The 27,848-nt window shown below is 46.9% G+C and overlaps 1 protein-coding gene and 1 pseudogene across 2 annotated transcripts; one reads left to right on the top strand and one right to left on the bottom strand.

The window, feature by feature from the left end:
- The first annotated feature begins 1,858 nt into the window (after positions 1-1,858).
- LOC308413509 (small ribosomal subunit protein uS5-like) lies at positions 1,859-2,734 on the top strand (annotated as a pseudogene). The gene has a single exon. The product of its transcript is annotated as a small ribosomal subunit protein uS5-like (transcript).
- An 18,221-nt stretch (positions 2,735-20,955) lies between these two features.
- LOC308413649 (large ribosomal subunit protein eL33-like) lies at positions 20,956-24,052 on the bottom strand (the record flags this gene model as incomplete). Its single annotated transcript, XM_080908698.1, has 2 exons — positions 20,956-21,305; positions 24,001-24,052. The coding sequence occupies 2 exons, from the start codon at positions 24,050-24,052 to the stop codon at positions 20,956-20,958; spliced, it is 402 nt and encodes a 133-aa protein (XP_080764824.1).
- Between the last annotated feature and the right edge of the window lie 3,796 nt (positions 24,053-27,848).

The following is a 27,848-nucleotide window of genomic DNA, read 5'->3' as shown; positions in this document are numbered from 1 at the left end:
ATCTCCTTTGTGCGTGCGTGTGTGTGTGTGTGTGTGTGTGTGTGTGTGTGTGTGTGTGACTTTGGCCTATCTGGCCTTGAACTCACTAAATCATAGGCCAGTGGCCGTCACCCTTCCTAATGCTGTGACCCTTTAATTCAGTTCCTCATTCGCAGTGACCCTCAATTATAAAACTATTTTTGTTGCTACTTCATGACTGCAATTCTGCTACTGTAATGAATTGTAATGTAAATCTCGGATATGCGGGATACCTCCTATGCCACCCTTGTGAAAGGGTCGTTCAATGTCCCCTCCCCTCCTTTGATCTCCACAGAGGTTGAGAACCTCCCTTGTAGAGTCTGACCTTGAACTCCTGATCCTCCTGCCTTTGACCCTCAAATGTTGGAACTGGGTCACCACGCCCAACTTCTCCATCTTATATGGCCTACTTTAGGAGTCCGCCATACTTTGAAAAGTAAAAGGAATTTGGGGGAAAGCCACAGCTACAAGCAATGGAGCTTTAACTAAGCCTGGAGCGCCCTCTCGTGGTTGGAGTTGGGATGACTCTGCTGATGCCTGTGCCCGTCTAGTTGTGAAGAAATAATCGAGAAAATCACAACTGAAGATGACTTCACAACGGTAACATGTTTCTAATGGATTGATTTTATATTTTTAAGATTTTTGGGTGATGCTCTGGAGAGACAGCCCAGCTGGCAAATGTACTTGACACTCATCACTTTAATTAAGGTTGAAAAAAAGAACAGACTCCTGCCATTTGTCTTCTGACTTTTATATATGATCTCTGCCTGCCTGCCTGTCTCAAATACACATGCAAATAAATGTAATTTAAAAATCTCAGTTTGGGGCTGGAGAGATGGCTCAGTGGTTAAGGGCACTAACTGCTCTTCCAGAGGACCCGGGTTCATATCCCTGCACCCACATGGCTCACAACTCATAACTCCAAGATCTGACACTCTCACATAGACACACACACAGGCAAAACAGTAAAGCATATAAAATAAAGGTGGACGGATTTACAAAATTTCTGACTTTTCTTTTAAATGAGGATTTTCATCTCGTGTCTGTGGGTGTTTGGCCTGCATGGATGTTTGTGTACCATGCTCGTTAGTACCTGCTGAAGTCAGGAGAGCACGACATGGAACTGGAGTCACAAGAGACTGTGAGTGCTGGGAAGTGAACCTGTGTCCTTAGCAGGAGCAGCCAGTGCTCTTAACCTCCAGCTTTCCAGCCCCTGTATGTGTGAGTGTGTGTGTATGAGTGTGTTCGCTCGAGTGTGCGTGTGTGTGAGCGTGCAAGTATGTGTGTTCGAGTGTGTGCACGAGTGTGTGTGTGTGTGAGTGTGTGTGCTTGAGTGTGTGTGTAAGTGTGTGTGAGTGTGTGTGTGTGAGTGTGTGTGTGTGAGTGTGTGTGCACGAGTGTGTGTGTGTGCTCGAGAGAGAGAGACAGAGAGAGAGAGAGAGAGAGGGAGAGAGAGAGAGAGAGAGAGAGAGAGAGAGACAGACAGACAGACAGACTATAAAGCCCAGTATGGCTTGTAACTCTTGATCCCCCAATTTCTGCCTCCTGAGTGCTAGGGTTATGGTCCTGCACCATCATACTTTGGTTCATTTTACATTTTAGTAGATTCACTGACATATTATATGTTAAGAAGTCTTGGGCTGGAGAGATGGCTCATCAGTTAAGAGCACTGACTGCTTCCAGAGGTGCTTAGTTCAAATCCCAGCAACCACATGGTGGCTCACAACCACCTGTAATGAGATCTGATGCCCTCTTCTGGTGTGTCTGAAGAAAGTGACAGTGTATTTCCATACACTAAAAAAAAAAAAATCTTGCTTCTTCTTCTTCGGGAAAACACCAAATGGCGGATGACGCCAGTGCAGCGGGAGGGCCTGGAGGACCCGGGGGCCCAGGCTTAGGAGGCCGCAGCGGCTTCCGAGGAGGATTCGGCAGTGGTCTTAGGGGCCGCGGTCGTGGTCGAGGCCGAGGCCGTGCTCGAGGCCGCGGGGCTCGTGGAGGTAAAGCTGAAGACAAGGAGTGGATCCCGTCACCAAGCTGGGCCGCCTGGTTAAGGACATGAAGATCAAGTCTTTGGAGGAGATCTACCTGTTCTCCCTGCCCATTAAGGAGTCTGAGATTATCGACTTTTTCCTGGGTGCATCTCTAAAGGATGAGGTTCTGAAAATCATGCCAGTGCAGAAGCAGACCCGGGCTGGCCAGCGGACCAGGTTCAAGGCTTTCGTCGCTATTGGGGCTACAATGGTCACGTTGGTCTTGGTGTTAAGTGCTCCAAGGAGGTTGCCACTGCCATCCAAGGGGCCATCATCCTGGCCAAGCTTTCCATCGTCCCTGTGAGGAGAGGCTACTGGGGGAACAAGATTGGCAAGCCCCACACTGTCCCATGCAAGGTGACAGGCCGCTGTGACTCTGTGCTGTGTCTCATCCCTGCCCCCAGAGGCACTGGCATTGTCTCTGCTCCTGTGCCCAAGAAGCATCTGATGATGGCCATATAGATGACTGCTACACTTCAGCCAGAGGCTGCACTGCCACCATCAGCAACTTTGCCAAGGCCACCTTTGATGCCATCTCAAAAACGTACAGCTACTTGACCCCTGACCTCTGGAAAGAAACTGTGTTCACCAAGTCTCCTTATCAGGAATTCACTGATCATCTTGTGAAAACCCACACCAGAGTCTCTGTTCAGAGGATCCAGGCTCCAGCTGTGGCTACCACATAAGGGTTTTTATAAAAGACAAAATAAATGAACTAAGTCTGTTAAAAAAAAATCTTAAAACAAAAGTTTTTCCAGCCTTTCCTGTCATGTGATTTAACTTCACAGTTCTCTCGTGGGGGGAGTTGGAATTTATATCCTCTGTATGAATCCTTTGAGAAGAGGTGGTGAACACCACCTTGATTCTAGGTTGTTGTTGTTTGTTTGTTTGTTTGTTTTTTGTTTTAAATTTTTGAGACTGTCACTGTGTAGTCCTGACTGTTCTGGAACTTGATCTGTAAACCCGGCTGGCCTGGGATTAAAGGTAGACACACTCTCATGACTTCCTGAAAAAACACACTTTATGTATTTATTCATGTCTCTTTACACCCACGCACGTACGCACACATGTATACACGCATACACGAAAGCATGCCAGCTCGCATGCCCCAACACACGCATAGAGGTCAGAGGACAACTTTCAAAAGTTGGCTCTCTCCTTCCACTGCGTGGATCCCAGGGATCCAATGCACCCCTTCAGATTTGGCGTCAGGCAGCTGAGGAGGTTCACCAGCTTCTGAACGCTTTCATGTGCAGCTTTCAAAGGACACTTTCCTAAGGTAACCAGAAGCCAACAGTACATACATGTCGCTGTCACCCAGATGCTGGGTGTAAGGAAAAGATGACGGGGCACCAATGAAAGGAAAAGTCACAGGGCACCAATGTTGTGAAAGGATAAAGATCCGAGTCACGGCACCAATGTTAGGGGAAGGATGAAGAGAGTGGGGGGCATATGGCCCATGGAGGTGCGGCGAGGCCTGAGGGCAAGGGAGATGCCTCTGAGGGGTCCATGTTGGGAATCCCTTCCCTGAGGGACCAGCCACACAACAGTATAGTACGGAATAGAGTTTATTCAGGTCATGGGAGAGTTAAGAGGGTGGTAGAGGCAGAGAGAGAGAAGTAGAGGAGTAGAGGCCGGCCATGAGCACGTGGGAGAGAGGGGGGAAGGGAAGGGAAGAGGGAGGCTGCAAGAGCACAAGGGCAGGAGAGGCCAAGAGAGAGAGGAGGGGTCAAGCAGCTCCTTTTATAGTGTCAGGTCACTGGGGCGGAGCATACCTGGCCACTGCTGGGTAATTGAGGGGTGGGGTTTACCTGGCTGCTAGGTAACTGAGAGGTGGGGTTTACAGAATCCCAACACTGGGTGCCCTTAAGTTGGGTTTGTTGGCGTCCGTGTTGCGGTTATTGTTGCTGTGACGAAACACCATGACCATAGCAAGATGGGAGGGAAGGGTTTATTTCGGCTTATGCTTCTAGGTAAGAGTCCGTCACTGACGGGAGTCAGGGCGGGAACCCGGAGACAGAGGAGCTGATGCAGAGGCCATGTGGGGCGCTGCTTACTGTCATGTGCCCCATGGTTTGCAGAACCCTGAACTACTTACCAGGGGATGTCTCCACCCACAGTGACCCCTCCCCCATCACTAATTAAGAAAATGCCCTACAGCCTGATCTGAGGCATTTTCTCAACCGAGCTTTTCTCTTTTCAGATACCGCTAGTGTGTGACGTAAAACTAGCCAGCACTCGCTGGGGCACAGACTGCGGAGAATAAGTGATGTTCAGCCCTAAAGGAGGCGTCTGCACCCTACCAAAGACCCAGGAAACCCTGCAGCGACGGAAAGGACTTAAGACCGGAAGACGGGAAGAAGGGCCGTAAAATGCGAAGTGCCATCTACTGGCCATGTCGTGTCACTGCAGTCATGGACCTCTCCGGGCTCTGGAGTATCGAGTCACAGAACAAAACCCAAAGTCCTGAATCTGAGGAGGTGTCAGGGGTTTGGGAGGGATGGGGAGGAGATAAGGGGTGAGGGAGAGGATGACCAGAATACATGGTAAAGTACGAAAGTGTCAAAGAGGTAACTACCGAAGCGTATTTACACAAACGGTTTGCTCCACGGTGCAGCTGCCTTTCATTCTAACAGAACGGTGCCCGGTGCTGGCTCGTTAAACACAGTTCGGCTTCCGCCATCCCCTGCTCTTGAGTTCTTACGTTCTAGAACGTTCTTCTGTTTCGCTTTCTCACCATCGCCGTCGGAAAAGCTTAGTTCAGTTTGTGTTTTCTTTATCGCCGAAGCTGGTGCCTGTCTGGGATATGTTCTCCTAACGGGGCTGCCTTGTCTGGCCTCAGTGGGAGAAGATGTGTCCAGCCCTGCAGAGACTTGATGTGCCGGAGTGGAGGATGGGGGACTCCACCCTCTCAGAGGAGAAGAGGAAGGAACCTGGGAGAGGGATAGTGTAAGGGAGGATGAGGGGCATCGATCGGGATGTAAAGTGAATTAAAAATACTAAAAAAATTAGAGAGAAAGAAAAGTTCATTTCGAGCACTGCAGCCAGGGTGGTCCCAGCGGGGCACAGACGTCGCGTGAGTTCCGTGGACCCGTTTCTCACTCACTGGTCATCGTGCAGGGACCTGACTTGAGCCATCCTTGGAGGCCCAAGTCCACCGATGCCCAAGGCCAGAAAGATTTTATGCAGTGTTTGTGTCTAACCCTTGGGGCTGGTTGCTTTTCTTTTTTCTTTTTTTTTTCTTTTGTCAATTTAATACGGGCTAGGTCACCTGGGAAGGAGGGCTCTCCATTGAGACCGTGCCCTCACCAGACGGCCTGCAGGCAAATACATCATATGGGATCCTCAAATAATTAATACAAGTTAAAAAAAAATAAAAAATTAAAGAAGAGTTTCACGAAGCCCAGGCTGGCTCCAGACTGGCTGCGTAGCTGAGGATGGCTTGAGATTGTGATTCTCCTGGCTCCCCCTCCCAGGTGGTGGATTACAGATGAGAACCACTGTGCCAGGCTTCATGGCCTACTGAGGGTCAGAGCCAGGGCTTTCTGCATGCTAAGCAAGCATGCGATCAACGGTACTATGTCCTTACCTCCATTTATTAATTTTTAACGAGTCTCAGGTCGTTCGTGCTGGCTTTGAACTCTTGAAGCTTCTATCTCATCTTCCAAATGCTAGGATTACAGTAGTAATTCATAATGAAGAGCATGATTTTGGAAAAAAAACCCCACGTTTTAAAATGACACGTATGAAGTATGCATTTGTGCATGCAGGAGCCTAGGAGAGGCCCTTGGGTCCCCTGAGCTGGAGTTATAGATATAGTCATGAGTCACCTAATGTAGGTGCTGAGGATTGAACCCATGTCCTCTGGAAGAGCAGACAGGGCTCTCAACCACTGAGCTATCTCTCCAGGCCTCATTCTTACTAAAAATTTAAAACTTATTTGAGAATTAAACACACACACACACACACACACACACACACACGTACATATGGCCTTTGTTAGGGTTTTATTGCTGTGAAGAGACACCATAACCTAGGCAACTGCTTTTTTTAAAAAAAGATTTATTTATTTATTATATATGAGTATAGTATAGCTGTTTTCAGACACACCAGAAGAGGGCATCAGATCTCATCCCAGATGGTTGTGAGCCACCATGTGGTTGCTGGGAATTGAACTCAGGACCTCTGGAAGAGCAGTTGGTGCTCTAACCACTGAGCCATCTCTCCAGCCCCCAAGGCAACTCTTATAAGAGACAACATGTAACCAGGCGGGCTGGCTTCGGGTTTCATAGGTTCAGTCCATTGTCATCATGGCGGGAAGCATGGCAGCATGCAGGCAGACACGGTGCTGGAGAAGGAGCTGAGAGTTCTGCATCTTGATCTGAAGTCATGCAGGAGAGAGTCTCTTTCCACAATGGGCAGAATCTGAGCATAGGAGCGTCAAAGCACACCCCCACTCGGTTTCCACTGCACAGTCTTGACTGTACTGGAACTCACTCTACAAACCAGGCTGGTCTTGAACTCAGAGATGCACCTTCTTCTGCCTTCCACGTGCTGAGATTAAAGGTGTATGCCACTACCACACAGCTATACAATATATTTTGATGGTATCCACCACTCCATTGTGGGTCCATGTGCTGCCCCACCATTGGGAAGGTGAAACTTGGGAAGTGTTTGACTGTCATAGCTGTCGGATGCTGGGTTTTAGGGAAGCACCATGACAATGCTCAAGGGGTGGGAAGTCGCAATCTAAAATGGGGAAAGCCAAAGTTGGGGTTCCCTGACTCCCAGGTGTCCAGTTGCATAGAGGAGCCAGGAATGAAGGATGGGGGTCTGTCTTAGTCAGGGTTTCTATTCCTGCACAAACATGACCAAGAAGCAAGTTGGGGAGGAAAGGGTTTATTCAGCTTACACTTCCATATCATTGTTTATCACCAAAGGAAGTCAGGACTGGAACTCAAGCAGGTCAGGAAGCAGGAGCTGATGCAGAGGCCATGGAGGGATGTCACTTACTGGCTTGCTCCCCCTGGCTTGCTCAGCCTGATTTCTTATAGAACCCAGGTCTACCAGCCCAGGGATGGCTCCACCCACAATGGGCGGGGCCCTCCCCCCTTGATCACTAGTTGAGAAAATGCCTTACAGCTGGATCTCATGGAGGCGTTTCCTCAACTGGGGCTCCTTTCTCTGTGATAACTCCAGCTTGTGTCAAGTTGACACGAAACCAGCCAGTATAGGGTCCATGGGCCCACAACGAGGCCAGGATTGTTGGGGGTCCAAGGGCTGAGGACAAGGATGAACATGGTGCTGGGGAAATGGGGGACTCCTTTGTAGCTCATCAGTGAAGGTAGGTTGTCTGGAAGCTTCTACAGAAGACTTAACCTGTGGCTCTGTGCTGGCCTCTGTGCTTCTCACGTTGGTTCCGATGGAAAAGTCCGTCCATGTTTCTCCATATTGTTATTGACTGTTCATCGTGGAAAATGCATGCGTACCAACTTCTCAGGCTGGACCAGAGACGAAATACCTTTTGCAGGGAGGAATGCCCAGGAAGGGAAGCTTATTGGCTAAACCCTCAGGATCTCTAGGTATCTCATTAGCACGGAGAACTCTGTCCTGGGGCTTTGTGACCAAAGGTCATGTTTCCTTATGTGGGAAGTGCGGCAATGTTCCAGGCCAGGAACCTGGCAGGGATTAGGGAGGGTCCTACCGTCTCTGGCGTGTGCCCGGGTGCCAGGGTTTCAGACCCGCTCTTCCTCACCAGGTTTCCTGGCGTGGTTAACTGTCCCACACTACCTCTCCTAACCTCTTCTAGATGCATCCACACTTCTTCATCTCCCTCAAATCTGTTCTTGCTTTCCCAGAAGCTGTCAGCGTTCTACCAGGAGTGGGGGTTCGCGCCTTGCCCCACGCTGCGATCATGCCTGACTTGAGGCTATCCCGGTTTTGTGCACGTTTTCACGTGCTGAGTTCATATGTGCAACTTCACTGTTGTCTTACAAAACAAAACAACGAAAGGACTCTGTTCCAGTGTTAGTCATCTGCCACCTCCAGCTCTTAGAATTCTTTTGTCCCCTCTTCCTGACAGGAGGGGGTGTGGAATAGATGCCTCGTTTAGGGAAGAGCACCTTGTAGCCTCGTATTCTCTGTATGCGGACCAGTTGAGTGTCTCTACGTTAGTTGCCATCTACTACAAGAAGCAGCTCGTAGTCTGACGAGGGGTGTGAGAGACGCATTTGGTTTAGAAGTGTAATGATGAGTCATCAGGAGTGGGTGGAGTTGGAAAGTCAGTTATGTCGAGGGATGTTTTGCTGAAGCAGACACACGGAAGGACGTGTGATGTTTAGAAGGAGTACAAATATGTCCCCACAGACATTGTGTGCTCGATCACTGGTTCGCTTTGCTCCGCCTCGATACTCTTCACTAACGTGTCACCTTACACTGTGTTGCTGAGGTTCGTTTGTGGTGACTTCATAGAGAGAAACTCACCAAAGAACTTCTGGAAAGATTCCTGCAGCGTCTTGCTGCTTTAGCAGTGGACTCAGGCGGGTTGGCGAACCTTGTAGTTTCTTCCGGACTGAACCACCCTGGCTGATTCCTGTGTGGTGTCTGCTGAGTGGCTGGACTGTGACTCCTGTGTGGTGTCTGCTGAGTGGCTGGACTGTGACTCCTGTGTGGTGTCTGCTGAGTGGCTGGACTGTGACTCCTGTGTGGTGTCTGCTGAGTGGCTGGACTGTGACTCCTGTGTGGTGTCTGCTGAGTGGCTGGACTGTGACTCCTGTGTGGTGTCTGCTGAGTGGCTGGACTGTGACTCCTGTGTGGTGTCTGCTGAGTGGCTGGACTGTGACTCCTGTGTGGTGTCTGCTGAGTGGCTGGACTGTGACTCCTGTGTGGTGTCTGCTGAGTGGTTGGACTGTGACTCCTGTGTGGTGTCTGCTGAGTGGTTGGACTGTGACTCCTGTGTGGTGTCTGCTGAGTGGTTGGACTGTGACTCCTGTGTGGTGTCTGCTGAGTGGCTGGACTGTGATTCCTGTGTGGTGTCTGCTGAGTGGCTGGACTGTGACTCCTGTGTGGTGTCTGCTGAGTGGCTGGACTGTGATTCCTGTGTGGTGTCTGCTGAGTGGCTGGACTGTGACTCCTGTGTGGTGTCTGCTGAGTGGCTGGACTGTGATTCCTGTGTGGTGTCTGCTGAGTGGCTGGACTGCCGCTGCTGATTCGTATTTGGTGTTTGCTAGAGGACTGCACTGCTGAGATCCTGACGACGAAGGTTAGACTCACCTAAAGAACTATTTCTAAACTGGCCCACTTCTCGTGTCCTAATAACCTTTCTTTTCCACACCTCTGGCGAGTGGTGGGCTAGAGGGGAGGTTGAACACTTATTAAAGCAAGTTGAGAAAAATTTATGCCTATATGTGGTTTTCTTTTCTTTTCTTTTTCCTAGCAAAATAGAAGTAGTACATTTTTCCCCACGGACCATGACCTAGCAATAGGTTCTTGGCCCTAATAGTGATGCTTGGCATGGGTTCTGTCTTGTGGAGTGGGCCTTAAATCCAGTCAGAGAGTGGCTGCTTACTCTTACGACATTCACGCCATAACGGTACCAGTTGGCATAACTTGCCTAAATGGTTATCACTGTAGTTGGTAGGACTCACAAGTGAGTAAAAGTGATGCTCACTTTTCTCCTCTGGAAGCCCACATGACACCTTCCTGCACTATGAAAGCCAGTCAGTAGTGACAAAGCTTCCAGGTGACTACCGGCTTGATTTCTCCTCGTCTTCAGCAATAGGGTTTTTCCATCAACTTCTAGAGAGTAAAGCAAGGGCAATGGTAACAACTGGTAATGTTTGGGGTCCTGGGGCTCTACTGATTAACAGCAAAAGAGGCATCCCATTGTGTTTTTAATTATTATTTAAATTTATTTATTTATTTACATCCCAAATGCTGCCTCCCCCAGTCCCTTCTCACACAGTCCCTCCCCCTCCCCCTTCTCCTCTGAGAGGGTTGAGTCCTTCCTGTTCGCCCTCCCTGGTACATCAAGTCTCTGCCTGACTAGGTGCATCTTCTCTCCCTGAGACCACACAAGGCAGCCCTGTTGCGGAATGGATTATGCAGACAGGCTACAGCTTTAGGGAGAGCCTCTGCTCCAGTTGTGGGGAGACCCACACAAAGACTGAGCTGCACGTCTGCTACATACGGAGATATTCCATCCTTAGCACCTAGCTTCTTATTCAACAGCCTATGGCATCTAGAGGGGGCACAGGGTAACCTGTTACATCTTATAACCTGTTATAGGAAAACCCCATCTGAACTATTTACATATATGTGTTTTGTGGAGTACATTTATGTATTGTGTGGAGCTCCTGTAATAAGTAGGTTTCCACATGGCATCTTTAAAGGACATCAGTTATCTCTGCCTGTCCTCTGTCCTTTACCCCGTCCTTCCACTCATCCCACTTAGTCCTCCTAGATCCACTGTCCCCCAGCCCCCATGTCTTCTTTACACCATCTGTATTCAATCTCATCTCCCTTGAAAGCCTGCCTACCTCTTACTATTCTCCTGAGCTCTATGGGTACCCCAATTTAAACACACATATGTAAAGATTCAAAGCTAGCACCCACAAATGAGCGAGAACACGTGACATTTGTCATTCTGGGTCTGGGTGACTTCACTCAGAATCATTATTATTTCTGAGACAGGGTCTTTGTCAGGGAGCCCCGGCCGGCCTCCAACTCACTGTATGGAGAAGAACGAATGATGCCGGATCCTCTGTTCTGCAGCCTTCACCGCCAAGTGCTAAGATTACAGGCGTGGACCACTATGCCCTGTAGAAGTTTGATGGTTCTACCTCAGTCCAGTGCTCCCCAAAATAAGACTCAGACTCAAAATATATTTACAAATACCTTGGCCATATAGTTGGGTTCTTCTCTGACTGGTTCATAACGTAAAATAACCCACTTATTCTAGTCTACATCCTGCTACGTGGCTGGTTACCTGTGCTCAGGCTCCATGTGTCTGTCTTGTCACATCTTCTCGGACGAGTCTTCCATGTCTGGCGCTATCCCAGAATCCTCTCTGCCTCCTGGATTTCCCACCTCCTATTTCCTGCCTAAGCCACAAGCCATCAGATTTTAATTGACAGATGCCACATCAATTCGGTCACAAGATATTCTCCCTAAATGCCCAGTTTTATTCCTTGCTGATGCCATCCAGGGCCTCTTGCATGCTGGGAAAGAGCTCTATCAACTGAGCCACCTCCCAGCTCTGATTTTGAAGCTGATGCCTCACCTAAGTCACAATGGGGTTTATTTTATTTTATGATTTATTTATTTATTTCATGTATGTGAATACACTGTTGCTGTCTTCAGACACACCAGAAGAAGGCAGCAGATCCCATTACAGATGGTTGTGAGCCACCATGTGGTTGCTGGGATTTGAACTTAGGACCGCTAGGAAGAGCAGTCAGTGCTCTTAACCACTGAGCCATCTCTTCAGCTCCTATTCTTATTCATTCACTTTACATTCCTATCTTGGCACCTACTTTCTCCTCTCCCCCCAGCCCCACCTTTATAAATTCTTCCTTCCAGGGCTGGAGAGATGGCTCCGTGGTTAAGAGCACTGACTGTTCTTCCAGAGGTCCTGAGTTCAATTCCCAGCAACCACATGGTGGCTCACAACCATCTGTAATGAGATCTGATGCCCTCTTCTGGTGTGTCTGAAGACAGTGTACTCATAATAAGTAAAATAAATAAAACTTAAAAAAAAATTCTTCCTTCCATTGCCCCCTCCTCTTCTCCTCAGAAAAGGAAAAGTTCCCTTTGGTGCCACCCCACCCTCGGACATCCAGTTGCTGTAGGCATCGTCCCTCACTGATGCCCAGCTAGGTAGTCCAGTTAGGGGAGGGGATCCAATGAGAAGCCCCCGTTCTATTCTCATGTTTTCATGGGTGTTTTGCTTGCATATGTGCTTCTGCTCTGCAGAGTACAGAGGAGAGCTTTGAATACCCAGAGAATGAGTTATAGGCAGGTGTAGGCCACTATATTGTGACTGGTATCAGAATCTGGTCCTCTGTAAGAGCAAGAAGTGCTCTTCACTGCTGACCTGTCTCCATCGCCCACAAAATGACACTTCTCACCTGTAACAGCCGTAAGAAGGGATAACTATTTTGCCACACGAGCCTGGACTTCACTTAACACCTCACCATGCTATTGAATGTCCGTCTATAACATTTGTTAATGTTATAAAATCGTCTTTTAATGATTTTCTCACCAAACAGCATTCAGTTTCAGTCCTTGAATCCCAAATTCCACAGATTTGATTCCCAGGTCAGTACCATCATTGGCCACACAGAGTTCCCTGCAGGCTTAGGTCAGCATTACCCCGGTTAACTTGGATTCCAGCTTACAGCAGCTTACAGTAAGACACTGACTAATGTTGGGGGTCTGGAACATCTTCCATGTTGAAGGTTTGGTGTGGTATGTGGTATTATTGGGGTGTCATAGAAACCTCAAGAGATGGGTCTTAGCCAGGCTTGGTGGTGCTTGCCTTTCATCCTGGCATTAACAAGGCAGACACAGGAAGATCTCTGTGAGTTTAAGGCCATCCTGGTCAACACAGTGAGTTCCAGGCCAGGCAGAAAACACAGTGAGACTTTGTTGCAAAAGAAAAAGAAAGAATGTTCTCATGTGGAGAAAGTTAGTGTTATAAATTCCATAACCCACATCTGTGAAACACACAGGGGGTGGGGGTGGGGAGGCATGCTACAGTTTCTCCAAGTTCCTATGTCCTATTTTCTGCAAGTCACATGATCAGCATTTAAAAATTCTCACCTGTATTTCAAGAAAGATCTTTATGTGGTCTACACTATGAGATAAGGGACAGGGAAAAGTGAAGAAGAAAATGTTGGCTTTGTTGCAAAGCCTGTGTGCACACTGCAATAGATTACCCAGGCTCATATCTGCTATTTAGCAGCCCCTGGCTTGTGTCAGCCACTGAGCAGAACGTGTAGGAATAAGGATCCCAGATGGTGAGGTGTTGAGGGGCTGAACCAAGGATGAGAAATAAAGAAGACAAAAGCAAAAGCTGGAACCCAGAGGTCTGATGGCTTATGCTAAGCAAGTTTATTAAGAAGTACAGCATCATATAGTGCAATTATAGGGGGAATGGGCCAAGGTAAGTAGAGTGCTTATTGAGGCAAAGTGACCAAAGAGATGAATCAGCTTGGTACTGATAACCACAGCCCTTCAGTGGAAAAAGCCGGTGTGGTGGTTTGAATACACTTGGCCCAGGGAGTGGTACTATTAACAGGTATGGCCTTGCTGTAGTAGGTGTGGCCTTGTTGGGGTGCCTGGAAAAACAGTCCTCTCCATGTAGAAACATTAGCTCCTTCTCCAGAACCATGTCTGTCTGGATGCTGCTATGTTTCCTGCCTTGATGATAATGGACTGGACCTCTGAACCTGTAAGCCAGCCCCAGTTAAATGTTGTCCTTTATAAGAGTTGCCTTGGTCATGGTGTCTGTTCACAGCAATGGAAACGCTAAGACAGCTGGGTTCCCAAGAACTGAAACCTAGGACGGAGACCTGAAATCCCTGTTATCTTTTTATCAGAGCCTCTGAGCAGTTCTTGGGTCTGTCTGGCTTCTAACAAGTCATCATCCAACACATGAACATAACGGTCTAGCGTGGCCACTAAGCTGAACAGCAGGCCTGCTCCTAGTCTCCCTGGTGAGATTTCTATTTGAACATCAACTTGTGAGGGTCCCTGTGGAAGTACAAGGGGAAATGTCACCAGGCCTTATCTCTAAGACAGCCTTGAGTAGCAAAGCCTTGGAGGATACTGGACCAGGCTGAGCTGTGGAGGTCAGTGCATCTGATGGACACAGGACTTCATGTTGCACTGTAGGCGGTGACACTAACAAATGACACAGATACACAGACAGGTTAGGACATCCTGTACTAGCCCAAGCACGTGCATCCGGGCCCAGCATTGAGCTAGAATAGGTTGGTGGAACTTCTCCCACCTGGGGAGGCTCATGGTGATGGAGACACGGGAGGGACATCGCAGACTTGGGCTCGGTTAACACACGGGTGCCCAGTGGGGCTGTTCTGTGTGTGTGGTGCTGATGGATCAGGGCTCATGCGTGCTGCACCGGTGCTCTTCTCCTGACCTGCACCCCTGCTCTGGCTGGAACCTGCTTGACTGAAGTTATAGCACGGATACTGTAGCCTTCTATAGACCAGGATTTCCCCTCCCCTCTGCTGACGTCACATGTGTCTTTATTGTGTTTGCTCCCGATGGTCCGGACACCCCGGTTATATCCCCCTCAGATACTCATTTGCATCCAGGGTCAAACTTCAGCCTCTCAGGCCAGGCAGCCTCCACCCGCTTGCACAGTACTCTCGGCTTATCAGAGGGAAGCGGTAGCCACGCCCCCAAAGAACGCTACCTCATCCGGCACCACTACTAATAGCCAATCCTACCTCTCCCTAGTCCGGAACTGGGCCTTTGGACTCAATGTAGTGTCTTCATTGAGATCCCCGGAATACCAGCATTGAGCTTTGGGGTGGAGCTTTGGCTTGATGGACAGACATATAAGTTAATTCCTAGCTTGATGGATAGACATATAAGTTAATTCCTAGCTTGTGGGCATGGGCACAAACAAATCCCAGTCTTCTCACGAAATTTCAGCTCTGTCTCTTTCTTCTCTCCTTCACCTCTGATTTGTTGGAGTTGGTTTGGTGCTGCTATGTATTCAAATGCTAAATATGGGGCACTGGCTGGTTTTGAATCAACTTGACACAAGCTGGAGTTATCACAGAGAAAGGAGCCTCAGCTGGAGAAATGCCTCCATGAGATCCAGCTGAAAGGCATTTTCTCAGCTAGTGATCAAGGGGGGAGGGCCCAGCCCATTGTGGGTGGAGCCATCCCTGGCCCAGCCCATTGTGGGTGGTGCCACCCCTGGCCCAGCCCATTGTGGGTGGAGCCAACCCTGGGCTGGTAGACCTGGGTTCTATAAGAAAGCAGGCTGAGCAAGCCAGGGGAAGCAAGCCAGTAAGTAACATCCCTCCATGGCCTCTGCATCAGCTCCTGCTTCCTGACCTGCTTTGGTTCCAGTCCTGACTTCCTTTGCTAATGAACAGTGATATGGAAGTGTAAGCTGAATAAACCCTTTCCTCCCCAACTTGCTTCTTGGTCATGCTGTTTTGTGTAGGAATAGAAACCTTGACTAAGACACATGTTATCTCAAGATCTGGTTGTCCCAAGACTAGCAGTTTCTCAAGTACACCAGACTTTGTTATGCAAAACTGCCCCCACTCCGTTATTATTAATCAATAAATGTTGCTGACAGCCTGTAGCTGAGCAGAAGAGAGGTGGGCGTGGCAAGGATTCCCTGGCTTGGGGTTTGGCAAGGAGAGAAAGTGAGGAGGAAAAAGGAGGGACGTCACCATGAGGTAGGTGGATCGTGAGCAGGTGACCATGAGGACTGGTCTGATGGAGTAGGAATGGCCAGGTGGACCATGGCATGTGAGATCTCTGCCGTCACCACAGGGAAGCTGATATCTGCCCTGATCTGTGTCTATTATCTGGGAACAGTATGGTCTGAGGTGGGGTAGAAACCCCAAGTGGATACTTAAAAACAAGGGTGTAGCAACCCCCAGAATAAAATAACCATAACAAATTGGTGAGCCAGTGTGGGGTGAAAACTTACTTATAACCCGAGTTTAAATTTTGCATATCCTGGGTAAAAGGCAGGCTGGTACTTTAAAATAAAAGCTGTAATGTCTCAGGGAAGGCAGGGTAAAATGGTTCCTTAGACATGTAGCTTTCTTCCCCTCAAGCCTTGTGTGGTTCAGAATGTATGCTAGCTTGGCACTCATGGTTCCAAGGGGATCAGAGTATGAGCTGAGGCACGGCTGTGTGCCATCTGACCGCTTGGCTGGCCTTACAGCGTCATACTCACCACATAAAACGTGCTTGAGCCCATTGTAGTGGCACATTCCAGCAGGTTTGCTAAAGGAAACCAAAGCAGACACTGATAGGTTTCTTGTAAGTTAGAGACTAGTCTGATCTGTGGAACAAATTCAAGACAGCCTGGGCTACACGGAGAAACCCTATCCCAAGAAATAGTAAATACATATATATCACTGTAAAGGAAGAGATTTGCAGTCGATACAGTCTTGTTTTGATTTATCAGTATGAAAATGAGTATATGTTTAGTGGTAATGGTGATATTGTACAGCCTCTTTGAGAGAGTTCAAAATGGAGCAGACCTGGATAAAAGGGGTGCTGTTAGGTTGAATCAGTCTATACTTATGGTGACTTCAAACTGCTGGACAAAAGGTATGCTATGTTGGGAGAGAGGCTTTGTGTTTGTGTCAGCTGAAAAGGAGGAAAGGCTTTGGATTCTATCCGGAATAAAAAGAATCAGATTTGTTAGAGGGAGACCCCCCAAAGATCTTGGCTACAGACAGGAGGAAAGGAAAAATCAAGAGGACACAATGGGTAATGGATGACAGTACCCTTCTACTCAAACACCTCTGAAACTGACTGGGACGTATAATGTTGTTGTTGTTGTTGTTGCTGCAAGTTCTCCACAGGGTTTCTATAGTGGTTCCACCAGTTTGCAGCCCCACCAACAACCCTTTCCTCATATTCTCAGAAGCAGTTGTGTAGCCTCGGAGCCATTCCGAATGGGGTAATGTGATATCTGGATGTAGTTTTAATTTACATTTCCTTAATTGTTAAGGTTGATGAACACTTTTGGGAATATTTATCAGTCATTCTTATCTTCCTTTGAAAACTCTCTGTTCAGATCCATGGCCATTTTATACTTGGTTTGTTTCATCCTTCCTTCCTTCTTTCCTTCCTTCCTTCCTTCCTTCCTTCCTTCCTTCCTTCCTTCCTTCCACTTTTGAGCTAGGGTCTTTCTCTATAGCCCTGACTGTCCTAGAATAAACTATTTCATCAGGCTTACCTCAAACTTACAGAGACCTGCCTGTCTCTGCCTCCTGAATATTAGGATTAGAGGAGTATGCCATTGTATCAGGCTCTGTTTGTTTTCTTGTCTGTTTTTTGAAAAAACTTTCAATATATGTATTGAATATTAATTTGCTGTGAGACGCCCATTTCTATGGGTTCCCTTTTCAGGGTTTTCTTTGCTGTATGGAAGCTTTTTGGTTTTATGAAGTCCCATTTGTCAATGGTTGACCTTAATCCCAGGTACAAGGAGTCCTGTTTAGAAAGTCCTTTCCCACACATGTACCACGGAGGACTCTGTCTATGTTTAATTTTAGAACTTTCAGTGTTTGCCATTTCACGTTAGGTCCATGACCCATTTGGAGTTAACTTTTGTGCACGGTGAGAGATGTTGGTCTAACTGAATTCCTCCACATGTGGACATTCTGTTTTCCCAGCAGCACTTGTTGAAGACACTGTCTCTTCTACGGCCATGTTTTGTTATCTCTGTCAAATGTCAGATAGGTGTTATTATATGCACTCATGTTTGGGTAGCCTATTTTGTTTATTTTTATATGTCTGTTTTTGTGTTAGTAGCACACTGTTTTTATTACCATAGGTAATACATATGATATTTTGAAATCTGTAATCTCAGTTCTTCCAACATTTTTCTTTTAGATCTGGCTACTTGAGGTCTTTTGCACTTTCCCATGAATTTTAAGATTTTTTTTGATATCTGAATTTTAAGATTTTTTTGATACCTCCAATAGAGATGAAATATTTATGATAATACCCTTATTAGAGATTTATGTATTCAGAGATTTTAAGTTTTCATGGTAGAAGACTTTCTACTTTTTGCTTAGGTTTCCTACTAGATTTCCTGAGGCTACTGTGGGCGAAAATGTGGCCATGACATCTTTCTTAGTGTCTTTGTTGTTGGTGGAGAAAGAAAACTACTCACTTGTGCAAGTTGGTGTTGCATTTTGCTACCTACTTTGCTGAGATTCTTGATTGTTTTCTGGTAGAATTTTGGGATCTCTTCTGTATAATATCTGTCGCTTGCAAATCGAGATGGCTTGACTTCTTTTCCTCCTACCCACACTCTTTAATTTTCTTTTCTTGTTTCAGCCAATGCATCCAATGCCATATTGAAAAGGAGTCCAGAGAGTGGGCAGCCTTGTCTCCTTCATGGTTTCTCTTTCTCTTTCTCTCCGAGGATGTTGGCATTGGGATTATACTATGTAGCCTTCATTATGTTGAACCATGGTCCCCATTTCTTATTCTCTCAAGGACTTTTATTATAAAGGCATGTATAAGAAAGATTTTGAAAAAAGCTTTCTGTGCACTTGTCGAGACAGTTCTGCATGTACGTTTACCTGTGGTGCAAAGAGAGCAGACCACTATTCAGCTATAAAGGAAAATGAAGCCATAACATTGAAAGGTAAATGGACAGAACAGTAAACAGATGGATAGAACAGGGAGCAAGACCAAGAAAGATGAACACTGCCTGGTCTTTCACGATTGTGAAAACTGGTTATTCTCAGTTCTGAATCTTCAGCTCTGTGTACATAACTGAGAATAACTAGAGAAACCAGGGAAGTTAAAAGAGATCATGGGCATTGGAGGAGCACAGACAACAACCAGGAGCAGGTGCTGTGAAGGGGGAAAAGAGCAAAACATGGGTGGGGTGAGTGCAATACAGATGGAGAAGGAAGGAGGAGGCAGAAAAAAACTTAAGCATGCCTGAAAAAGTCACAGCCAGTCATGTTACTTTATATTTAACTAAAACACTCATTTAACACACTTGTACTAGTTGGATGACGGAGAGCCACAGACTAACAGCCACACAGTTACTGGGATGAGAAACCTCATTTCAAATTGATGGTCAGGTTCTTCCAAGAGCCTCCTCAAACGAGATAGGCTATTGCTATTGTCCTTGGTTGTTTCCTAGAATTTGAAGACTGATCTGTATTGTTGAAGACACTATGCAGTTACAAGACACAAGGCTCAGAGGAATCCACTTGGATCTGACCTGGAAACCTCCTCTTTGAGGACTATATAGTACTCGAAGGTACTTGCAAGTAGATGCAAGCTGACAAAGATGAAAACAACCCATAGTCCTACCCAGTTGTGATGCCTACAAGACACGGCACTGACCAGCATGACAAGACATCCCTAAAGGTGCAACAGTGGTGCTTCCATCTTGGAGGAAACCAACAGCTGTGTAATTGGACGTAAGCCCTGCTCAATAGGAGGGACATCATGCCTGGTTCTAGAATCTTAATCAAATATGCATGGCTAGTGAGGTCATGGATCCTCGAGGAGAACCTTCTATGGCTAACCTCCTATATCAGTATAATTTCTAGATTATACACATTCTAAATACACATCCTTATACCCATGGATAAATGCAGTTCTCATTGTCATCAAGGAAGCCTCCTTGTGGGGCAGATAGGTTGTGTTAGGAACCCTGAGTCTCGATTAAGACCGGTTGAAGTGCTGGGAGTAGTAAACGAGATGGCAGGAGCTTCCCAAACTCTTAAAAATCAGAAATCTTCACTCTGCCTTAAGCAGTGCACCAGTGCACAGTCCCTCAGGGTGTTGGCCATGCCCCAAGTCCTGCCTCTGAAGGAGGATGTGACATGGACCCTAGCCAGATTGGCCATGCCCAAGTTTTTCCCCTGCATGTAGATGTGACTGAACGTAAGCTCTAGGCAGAAGCAGGACCACCCCAAAATATGTAGACAAGGTCTTCCCAAACCCTTAGACCAAGCCAATAGGGAGTGCTGGTTGTCAGACTCTGAACCATTTCAAAAACTGTATTTATATGGGAGTTGGGTGGGAAAGTAAAGCAAGATGCGTGTAGAAATCATTCCTCCACCTGAGTTCCTTTGTTCTAAAGAGCTGATAATACCTCCAATTGGGAAGAGATTCTGTCTCCCAAAGTTTCTTGCATCCTGTGCCAGTGCCTCTTGCCAGCCCAGTTCACCTTGGCCTGGTACCCAGTGGCAGTCTTCTTCCCGCTCAGATCAGCAGCAGAGCACTATTCTCACAGGCTCAAGCCTGAGTTCACACACCCCGCTGAGCACTGATCTTACCTGCCCTGCTAAGCGTTGGTCTCACAAGCTCAGGCCCAAGTTCACACGCCCCGCTGAGCACTGATCTCACATGTCTAAGCCTGAGTTCTTGCACACTGGCCAGACTCAGTGGCAGAGGTGGCAGAGACTGTCTTTTCTCCAGCCAAAGAGCTGTCTGGGACCCCTGGCACCAGGTTCCACACCTCCTTGTGCTCAGATGAGGACCATTGAAGAAATCCAGAACTGATCCAAATGCAGAGAGCTGTGGGCACCATTGTCCAGCCTCAATGATCTATCTATGGCACAACCTCCTTGTCTGCATTTGGGCACATCTCACAAGAGAAGGGGGAAAGTCTGCAAAAGCTAGAGGACCAGAGCACCTAATGTGAGATTTTTGTCTTCTATAAATGACAGGGAAGCGGCACGAAAAAAAACTGATATATGGCTGCCTAAACGTACCTGAACATATGACATGGCAGCATAGATGAGGAATCTCACGGGACTTCACCCCTAAAGAAAGTGCTACAGTAATTAATGAATGCTGAGAGGGGGAGAGTCAGTATTCTTCAGGGATGAGCTCCCATACGTTATCCAACCCCAAGTGGTTAAGGAAAAACATTTACATATGAGGAACAGTAAATGGACCATTTACTGTTATATATCATATTATAATTATGTTATATATTATATATAATATACATAATTATATTATGGGTAATGTAATATATATATATATATATATATATATAAATCTTCTGAGTCCATGTATATACATATATTTATACACATCACATATATATGTTCATTTATTTATTTATTTATTTATTTATTTATTTTTACAAGAGCACAAATCTACTTTTATTTATTTACTCTCCTTTAGTTTAAATCTGGGATGGGTACAGCATCACACGGATTCTGCGTCCAATGGCCTTTGCAGGAAGGCTGCTTCGGAATTTGGCACGAATCATACCACTGTTTCCATGGGCCCGAGTTACTTTTCCCCAGATCACTCTGGTTTTGTTTGGTTTGCCTCCAGGAGTCACTGTATTGTTTTTTGCTTTGTACACATAAGCACATCTCTTGCCTAAGTAGAACTTGGTTTCATCTCGGGCATAAATGCCTTCAGTTTTAAGAAGAGCCGTGTGCTCTCTTTGGTTCCGGAGACCTTGCTTGTAGCCAGCAACAGTGGCCTTGCACCGCAGCCTTCCTGTTCCCAGCAGGCCCCAGAAATCTGCCCCCAAAGTTCAGCAGCCGAAACCTCTATATGTTCATTTATATATACACATATGTGTATATATAAATACACATTATACATCATGAATTTGAGAAACAGTGGAAGGCATGGGAATAAAAAAAAGGGGAAGCAGGAGGGGTGGAAATGTTGTAAATGTAATAAGCATGTAGGTAATTCTAAGAAATAATTTTTAAAAGCTTTAAAAAAGAGATTGAAAATCAGAGAGAGTCATGGAGAGTGAGAGAAGGAAAAATAGATGTCCTGAGAGTAGTCGTGGAGGGGACTGAGGGGCCTCTTCTAGGGTACTCACTCTATTTCTGTGCTATTCCATTGAGCAGTTTTCTACCATCTTTGGAACAAAGGAAAGGTCTGATCTAACCTTAAAGGGGCAGCGGGAAGTTTCACACCTCATGATGTGGTTCGACGTAGCTGACGTGAGCAGGAACACGGAGCGGCATGTACTGTGAACTGAGGGTGTTGGGTCACAGCACAGAAGCTCCTCCACTGTGTCCCAGAGTGAGATGCAGGAGGTGTGGCCTGACTAAGGCTGTGGGAACTTGGCTAAAGCTGCAGCCCTGTGTGCTAGAGATCTCCCAGTGATCTCCAGGGGGCGATGTGAAAGGGAGATGACCCAGGGGCTCTAGAGGAAGAGGTGAGAGAAGGCATTCGCCCACCCACAAGTGCTCCTGAGAGTGAGCAGAGATCTGAAGGCTGTCAGGGGTGATCCTTTCAGAAAACCGGGAACGTGTCATTCCCACACATAGGGGGATTGACACGTTAAGGGGTACTGACTGAAAACAGGTCATGTCACATTGCTCCAATGTACTCCAAGGTCTTCTCCAAGTACTGTACACACACCTAGATACATGCACCGAGGCAGAGGGACAAACATTCCTGCTTAGGACTGAGGGCTCAGTTTTCTACCAAATGTAAAGGACCCCAAATTTCTCTCTCCCAATTCTAGCCTCATTCTATTTATTTAAAAAAAGGTGTTAAAAGATTTGTTTACTTTATGGGAGTAAGGTGTGGCATTGGTGGGACCCAAAGCTGACGACTTTTGGCTATCTAACTCTCTCTTGCTATTATGTGGCCTAAAGATGATGGCTTCTGGCAGTTAGCTCCTGCTGATGGCTCCAGGGGATTAAGACAAGAGACTTAGTTGGGCTCTTTACTCTTTGACTCAGGGACTTTAGCTGGTCAGATGAGAGGCTGAGTTCACTAACCCTTTGTGAGCCAGAGAGAAAGGAAAAGGAAGAAAGAAAAAAGCCAGCCTCCCCCTCCCCCACCACTAGTGCACACACACACACTCTGGATGATGAAAAAAAGGGCTTCACTGCTACTTTATTTTTATTCTTAGCTTTTTTACTCTTTCAGACATGAATTACCTCATGCAATTGTCAGGTAGAACCATTTCAGCAGGATAACTGATCACATGATTACAGCAGGATAACTGATCACATGATTACAGCAGGATAACTGATCACATGATTACAGCAGGATAACTGATCACATGATTACAGCAGGATAACTGATCACATGATTACAGCAGGATAACTGATCACATGATTACAGCAGGATAACTGATCACATGATTACAGCAGGATAACTGATCACATGATTACAGCAGGATAACTGATCACATGATTACAGCAGGATAACTGATCACATGGTTTTCTAAACACTTTAATATTCCCTAAGTTCATGGTACATTTAAAGTAAAAGTTCATGTCAAGGTTTAAGGAGCTACAGCAGAATTGTTTACATGTTTTCCCAATAAGATTAACTAGTACCTGACTGAACACTTTTTATCTATTTTCTAGCTCCACAAGTTTATTATAAGTTTAAAGCCATAGTTTTTATGGTTTTTATGTTACAAGTTAGCACTGTCATGTCAACAGACAAATCATCTTCCATGTGTCTTATTATTTTGGAGTCTTGTGTAAACTAGTCAGCCATTTATTGTCTGTCTTTGTACCTACAATAAACTGTCTATTTCCAGTTTATGACCTCTAGTTACCAGCTAGTGGCCTCATTCCTAACCTAGCAGGAATGTTTTCCTTTATCAGAAAGTTGTTTCAAGCCTCTTTTCTTTTCCCAGTGCAATTAACTGATGATTCATGAAGGCTTACGGAGCTCTGTTTACAGCTCTTACTCTATAGGGGGATTCAGATAACTTGTATCAATTTAGAAGTTCTATAAAATTATCATCAGGAATTACGAAATCATAAATTCATCTAAACAGTATTACTACATGAACATATGACTTCATGATAATTTTGCAGGAAATCTGCCCAACAGAGAGGTAAATACCCAGGAAATCATTAAGCTAAGTAATAGCGGCAGGAAAGGCCTATCAGCAGCGAGAAGCAATCCTAGAATGAAGTCTCTGGGTTTTTTTTTTTTTTTGCCTCTTGGAGCACATCCGTTGGAGACATGCAAAACGGCCATCTCCAGAAACTCACTGCTGAAGCCTTTCCAGTATGTCCCCCTAGGGTGCTGGGAATGGAACCCTTGTTCTCTGAAAGAGAAGCCTGTGATCCTAACCACTAGGCCAACTTTCCAACCCTTAGCCTCACATTCAAGCTGCTGGTACCCTCCCCGCGTTGCTTAGCTCACTGCTGATGCGCAATACAGACCAAGGGGAAAATGTTTATCTGTTCTTAATCTTTCAGGGAATGTTCAAGACTTTTACTGACACTGTGCTTGACAGCCATGAGCTTGTGCAGTTCGTAATAGCCACCCATCAAGGTCTGCTGGGGTCTACACACAGAGACACAGTGCATGCCAATGGATTGCTGCTGTTTCAGAACACCATCCAGATGGATAGAGGCTATTTTGACCCTTCAACTCTCAAGCACTGGGGTTGAGCCTGAACAAACACACGTGTGTCATCACATAAACTGTGTTTTTTTTCCTGACATCTGGGTGCATCACGGGGTGGTTTCTCCATTGCACACACAGGTATGGGCTGTTCCTGTTTTCTCTCAGTCTTTTATGCCCGTTTGAGGTTTGAGCATTTAGTGCAGGACGCTACCAGTGTAGACAAGCTGCAATCTCAGAGTCTTTTATCTGAATTCACCTTTCTGGTAGGGGTGTGTGTGGTGGGGTGACTCATCCCAAGGATCAGAATAAGTTCAGAATGTGTGTCTCTCACCATACATGTAGTCTGAGAGAGATCCTTTAGACTCAGGCATGGCCTGGCTGAGGGAATTATAGATCCTTATTAGAGTGGAGACTACCGAGGAAGTACTGTCTCCAGATAATTAATTGTCCCAGTCTCCTGACTCCAGAAGACCTGGGGACGTGTGAGCAGGGCTGGAATCTGATCCATTAGAGCTAAGAGAATGATTTATTAGCTGCCCGAATCTCCCAGCTTACGGAACCACGCAGAGCACTGCCATGAGACCCACAGTTAGGCTGGGTCACCCGGGCATCTCCTTCTGAGTCTCAGCACGGAAAACACAGATGCACAGGTGTCCAGGCCATCAGCCAGCTGTTCTGATGGACATATGAGACTTTACATTATTGTCAGCGTCCCCAAGAGAGGGACACAGGACCTATGTCCTCAGAGTAAGTCTAGTGAATTCTCTCCTGCAGGTAAATAGTAACAGGCAGTGCTGATCTGGACAGCTGTCCTGTCTCGTTCACATTTTTAAAGGCTGCTTTATAGGCATTGCAACATTTATTCACCATGGGTGAGATCAGGAAAACGAGACACAGGGGACACAGTGGTCCCATGAGCCTCACACAGGCCACAGGTGACAGATGTGAAGTACGAGGGATCTGCCTCCAGCCACGTATCCAGTGTCTCTGTCCTGGAGGCCTCTCAGGTGTCTGGGAGGATCTGGTGTTGGTCTTGATCAACAGTTGAGGGGACACGTTGTCCAGGAAGTGAAGACAAATGGAGCACTAGATTTGACTGTAGAACTAAGCCGCCTGACTGTGGAAGGATTCTGAGGGATTCTCGGTGCACTCGGGAGGAAACCATGTGTTCTCTGGTGTGTAGCAGTCACTTGTCTTGGAACACAATGGACAGAGATTTTTTGCTTCACGCTCCCATTAGATCCTGGATCTAGCACAGGGCTCCTGCTCGGAGTCACTGACTTCAAACAATGTCACCATCTACCTCTCATCTCTCCTGATTGTGCTCTTTAGAGAAATCATCCTTGCAGGGACTGGCCTTAGATTTTGGGTATTAGTAACAATGGTCTCATATGGTGAAAGTTAGCATCCCAATCTCTGTCCCCAATCTGCCAAACACTCGTGTCCTTTTAGCCTGAGTTCTAGCTAGGTTTTCCTCTCTACCTTCTACCGGTCAGATTGCTGAAAATATCTACCTGGGAGGAAGGTCTAGGGAGATGGGTTAAAAGCACTGGATGCTCTTGAAGACCTGAGATCAGTTCCCAGTACACCCATAGCAGCTCACAATCATCTGTAACTCCACTTCCAGGGGATCCGGTGCCCCCTTATGGTTTCTGCGGACACCCGACATTCTTGTGGTCTTGGCACAGCTGTGCATGCAGCCAAGATAACCAAACACGTAAAAATTAAAAGGAAGAAAACAACCATCTTCTCTTCAGGAAATATTCCTACACGATCCTCACCTGTGGGAGACAGGGCATTGCAGGCTGGGGATAAAATAATGGTTTTGTTTCAAGTTCATCTGAATTCCGTTCTCTTGTCTCTCCTAGATCATCCTGAGACTTTTTCTTTGCCCCTTTGTGGTCCTGTGCCCCATGCCAGTCACCATCAAACCATTGGGAAGGTTGGTCCATGTTATGATGGTGTCGCCTGGACGGTGAGATGAATTCCAGTCCTGCTCTCCGACTCACGTGAGATTTCTGAACACACACCAAGCCCTGAGGACAGGCCGTGGATGCTTCTAAGGGAAGTTCGGTGTGGAGTCTTCTTATATCTGATCTTTATGGCAGCCCTGAGAAGCAGTGCCTTGGAGGTCACTGTCCCAGGCTCAGCAGTGGAGGTCAGTGTAGTTGAAGAGACACAGCTCCATGGAGCAAGGCGGGCAGTGTATCAGTGAGGGTCCAGGAGAGACACTGGGGCTGTGACTCCAGGTCCCAGGTCTGTACCCTCAAGCTCAGCTCCCATGTGACAAAGACTGCTTCTCCCACACAGCACAGGAGCCCACCGTCTCTGAGCACTCAGTGTCACATGTATCTGCCTGAGTCACCTTCTGCTCTGTTCTCTAAGGACATGGCTTGTGGGTGGAGGTTACAGAGACCAACGCTGGCTGAAGGAGGCCTTTGCAGGGATCAGAGGTCCCACAGGGAGCCATGTTCTCCCTGTTGTCTACACAGCACTACCACCCAAGGCCACCATGACGCGTGACTGTTCTAACCCAATGGGTACTGAGGATAGCAAACTTAAAGGGTGAACATGAGACTTAAATAAGCCTATCTGTGGAGGATAAATGGTCAAAACTCTTAGCAGGTGACGGGATGAGGCTGTGCGAGGGTAACAGGACTTTTATGACTCAGTTTCCCAACTGACTCAGAACCCTAGGAGTGTGAAACCTGGAGCCCAGTGAGTGCCAATCAACCTGCATATTACTTGTGACTAACTTCTGTCCCATCCTTGCTACAACTGCCTAAATACAACTGCTGGAGCCAGGACACACAGTCGTTCCTGGGTTCATCACACAGACCCACCACACAGATATCTAAGCAGACCAGGGCATCCTGGCCTAGCCCAAGCACATGCAGCCAGACCCAACATTGAGCTAGAATAGGTTGGAGGGACTTCTGCGTAGAGAGGTTCAGGGAAACACAGGGCACATCTGGAACTGAGGCTTAGTGAGCACATGAGTGTCCGGTGGGGTTGTGCTGTGTATTGTGGTGCTGATAGATCAGGGCTCATGCACACTACATGAGTTCTGCTCTACTAATATGCACTCCTGCTCTGGCTGAGACCTGCTCAACTGAGTTTATATCACAGATGCTCTAGCCTTCTATAGATGAGGATTTCCCCTTCCGTTTGCTGATGTCACATGTGGCGTTATTCTGTTTGCTCCAGATGGTCCACACGTCCTGGCTATGTCTTCTCAGCAATTCACCTGCATCCAGGGTCAAACCTCAACCTCCCATACCATGCAGCCTGTCACTCATCTGCACATTAGCCTTGGATTATCAATGGGAAGCCCCAGTCATGCTCCCAAGAACTGTTAATTTATACCCTGACTACTAATAGCAGATCCTATACCATCTTGCCTGGAGGTCTGCCATTGTCACCGGTAGGACAATAGTGAAGAAACGTCCTGGTAATTGGACCCCTGGGATGCCAGCACTGAACTTTGGGGTGAAGCCTTGGTTTTATATGAGTAGATGCAGAAGTCAATTCCCAGCCTGTGTCCATGGGAACAAGCAAATTCTAATCTTCTCATCAGGTTCCAGCTCAGTCTCTTACTCATCTCCTTCCATCGCTGATCTTCTGGGTGACCCTGGGTTGTGGTTGGGGAGGACCTTCCCAGGGGAAGGGATGTACTTAATGTTAAGTAGGTTTTTCTTTCATTCACTAATTCATGCC

Source organism: Micromys minutus, assembly GCF_963924665.1.
Source record: "Micromys minutus genome assembly, chromosome: 32".
In the NCBI taxonomy this organism is placed as follows: domain Eukaryota; kingdom Metazoa; phylum Chordata; class Mammalia; order Rodentia; family Muridae; genus Micromys; species Micromys minutus.
The sequence above is the reverse complement of the archived record's forward strand: the minus strand, read 5'-3'. Positions and strand labels throughout refer to the sequence as shown.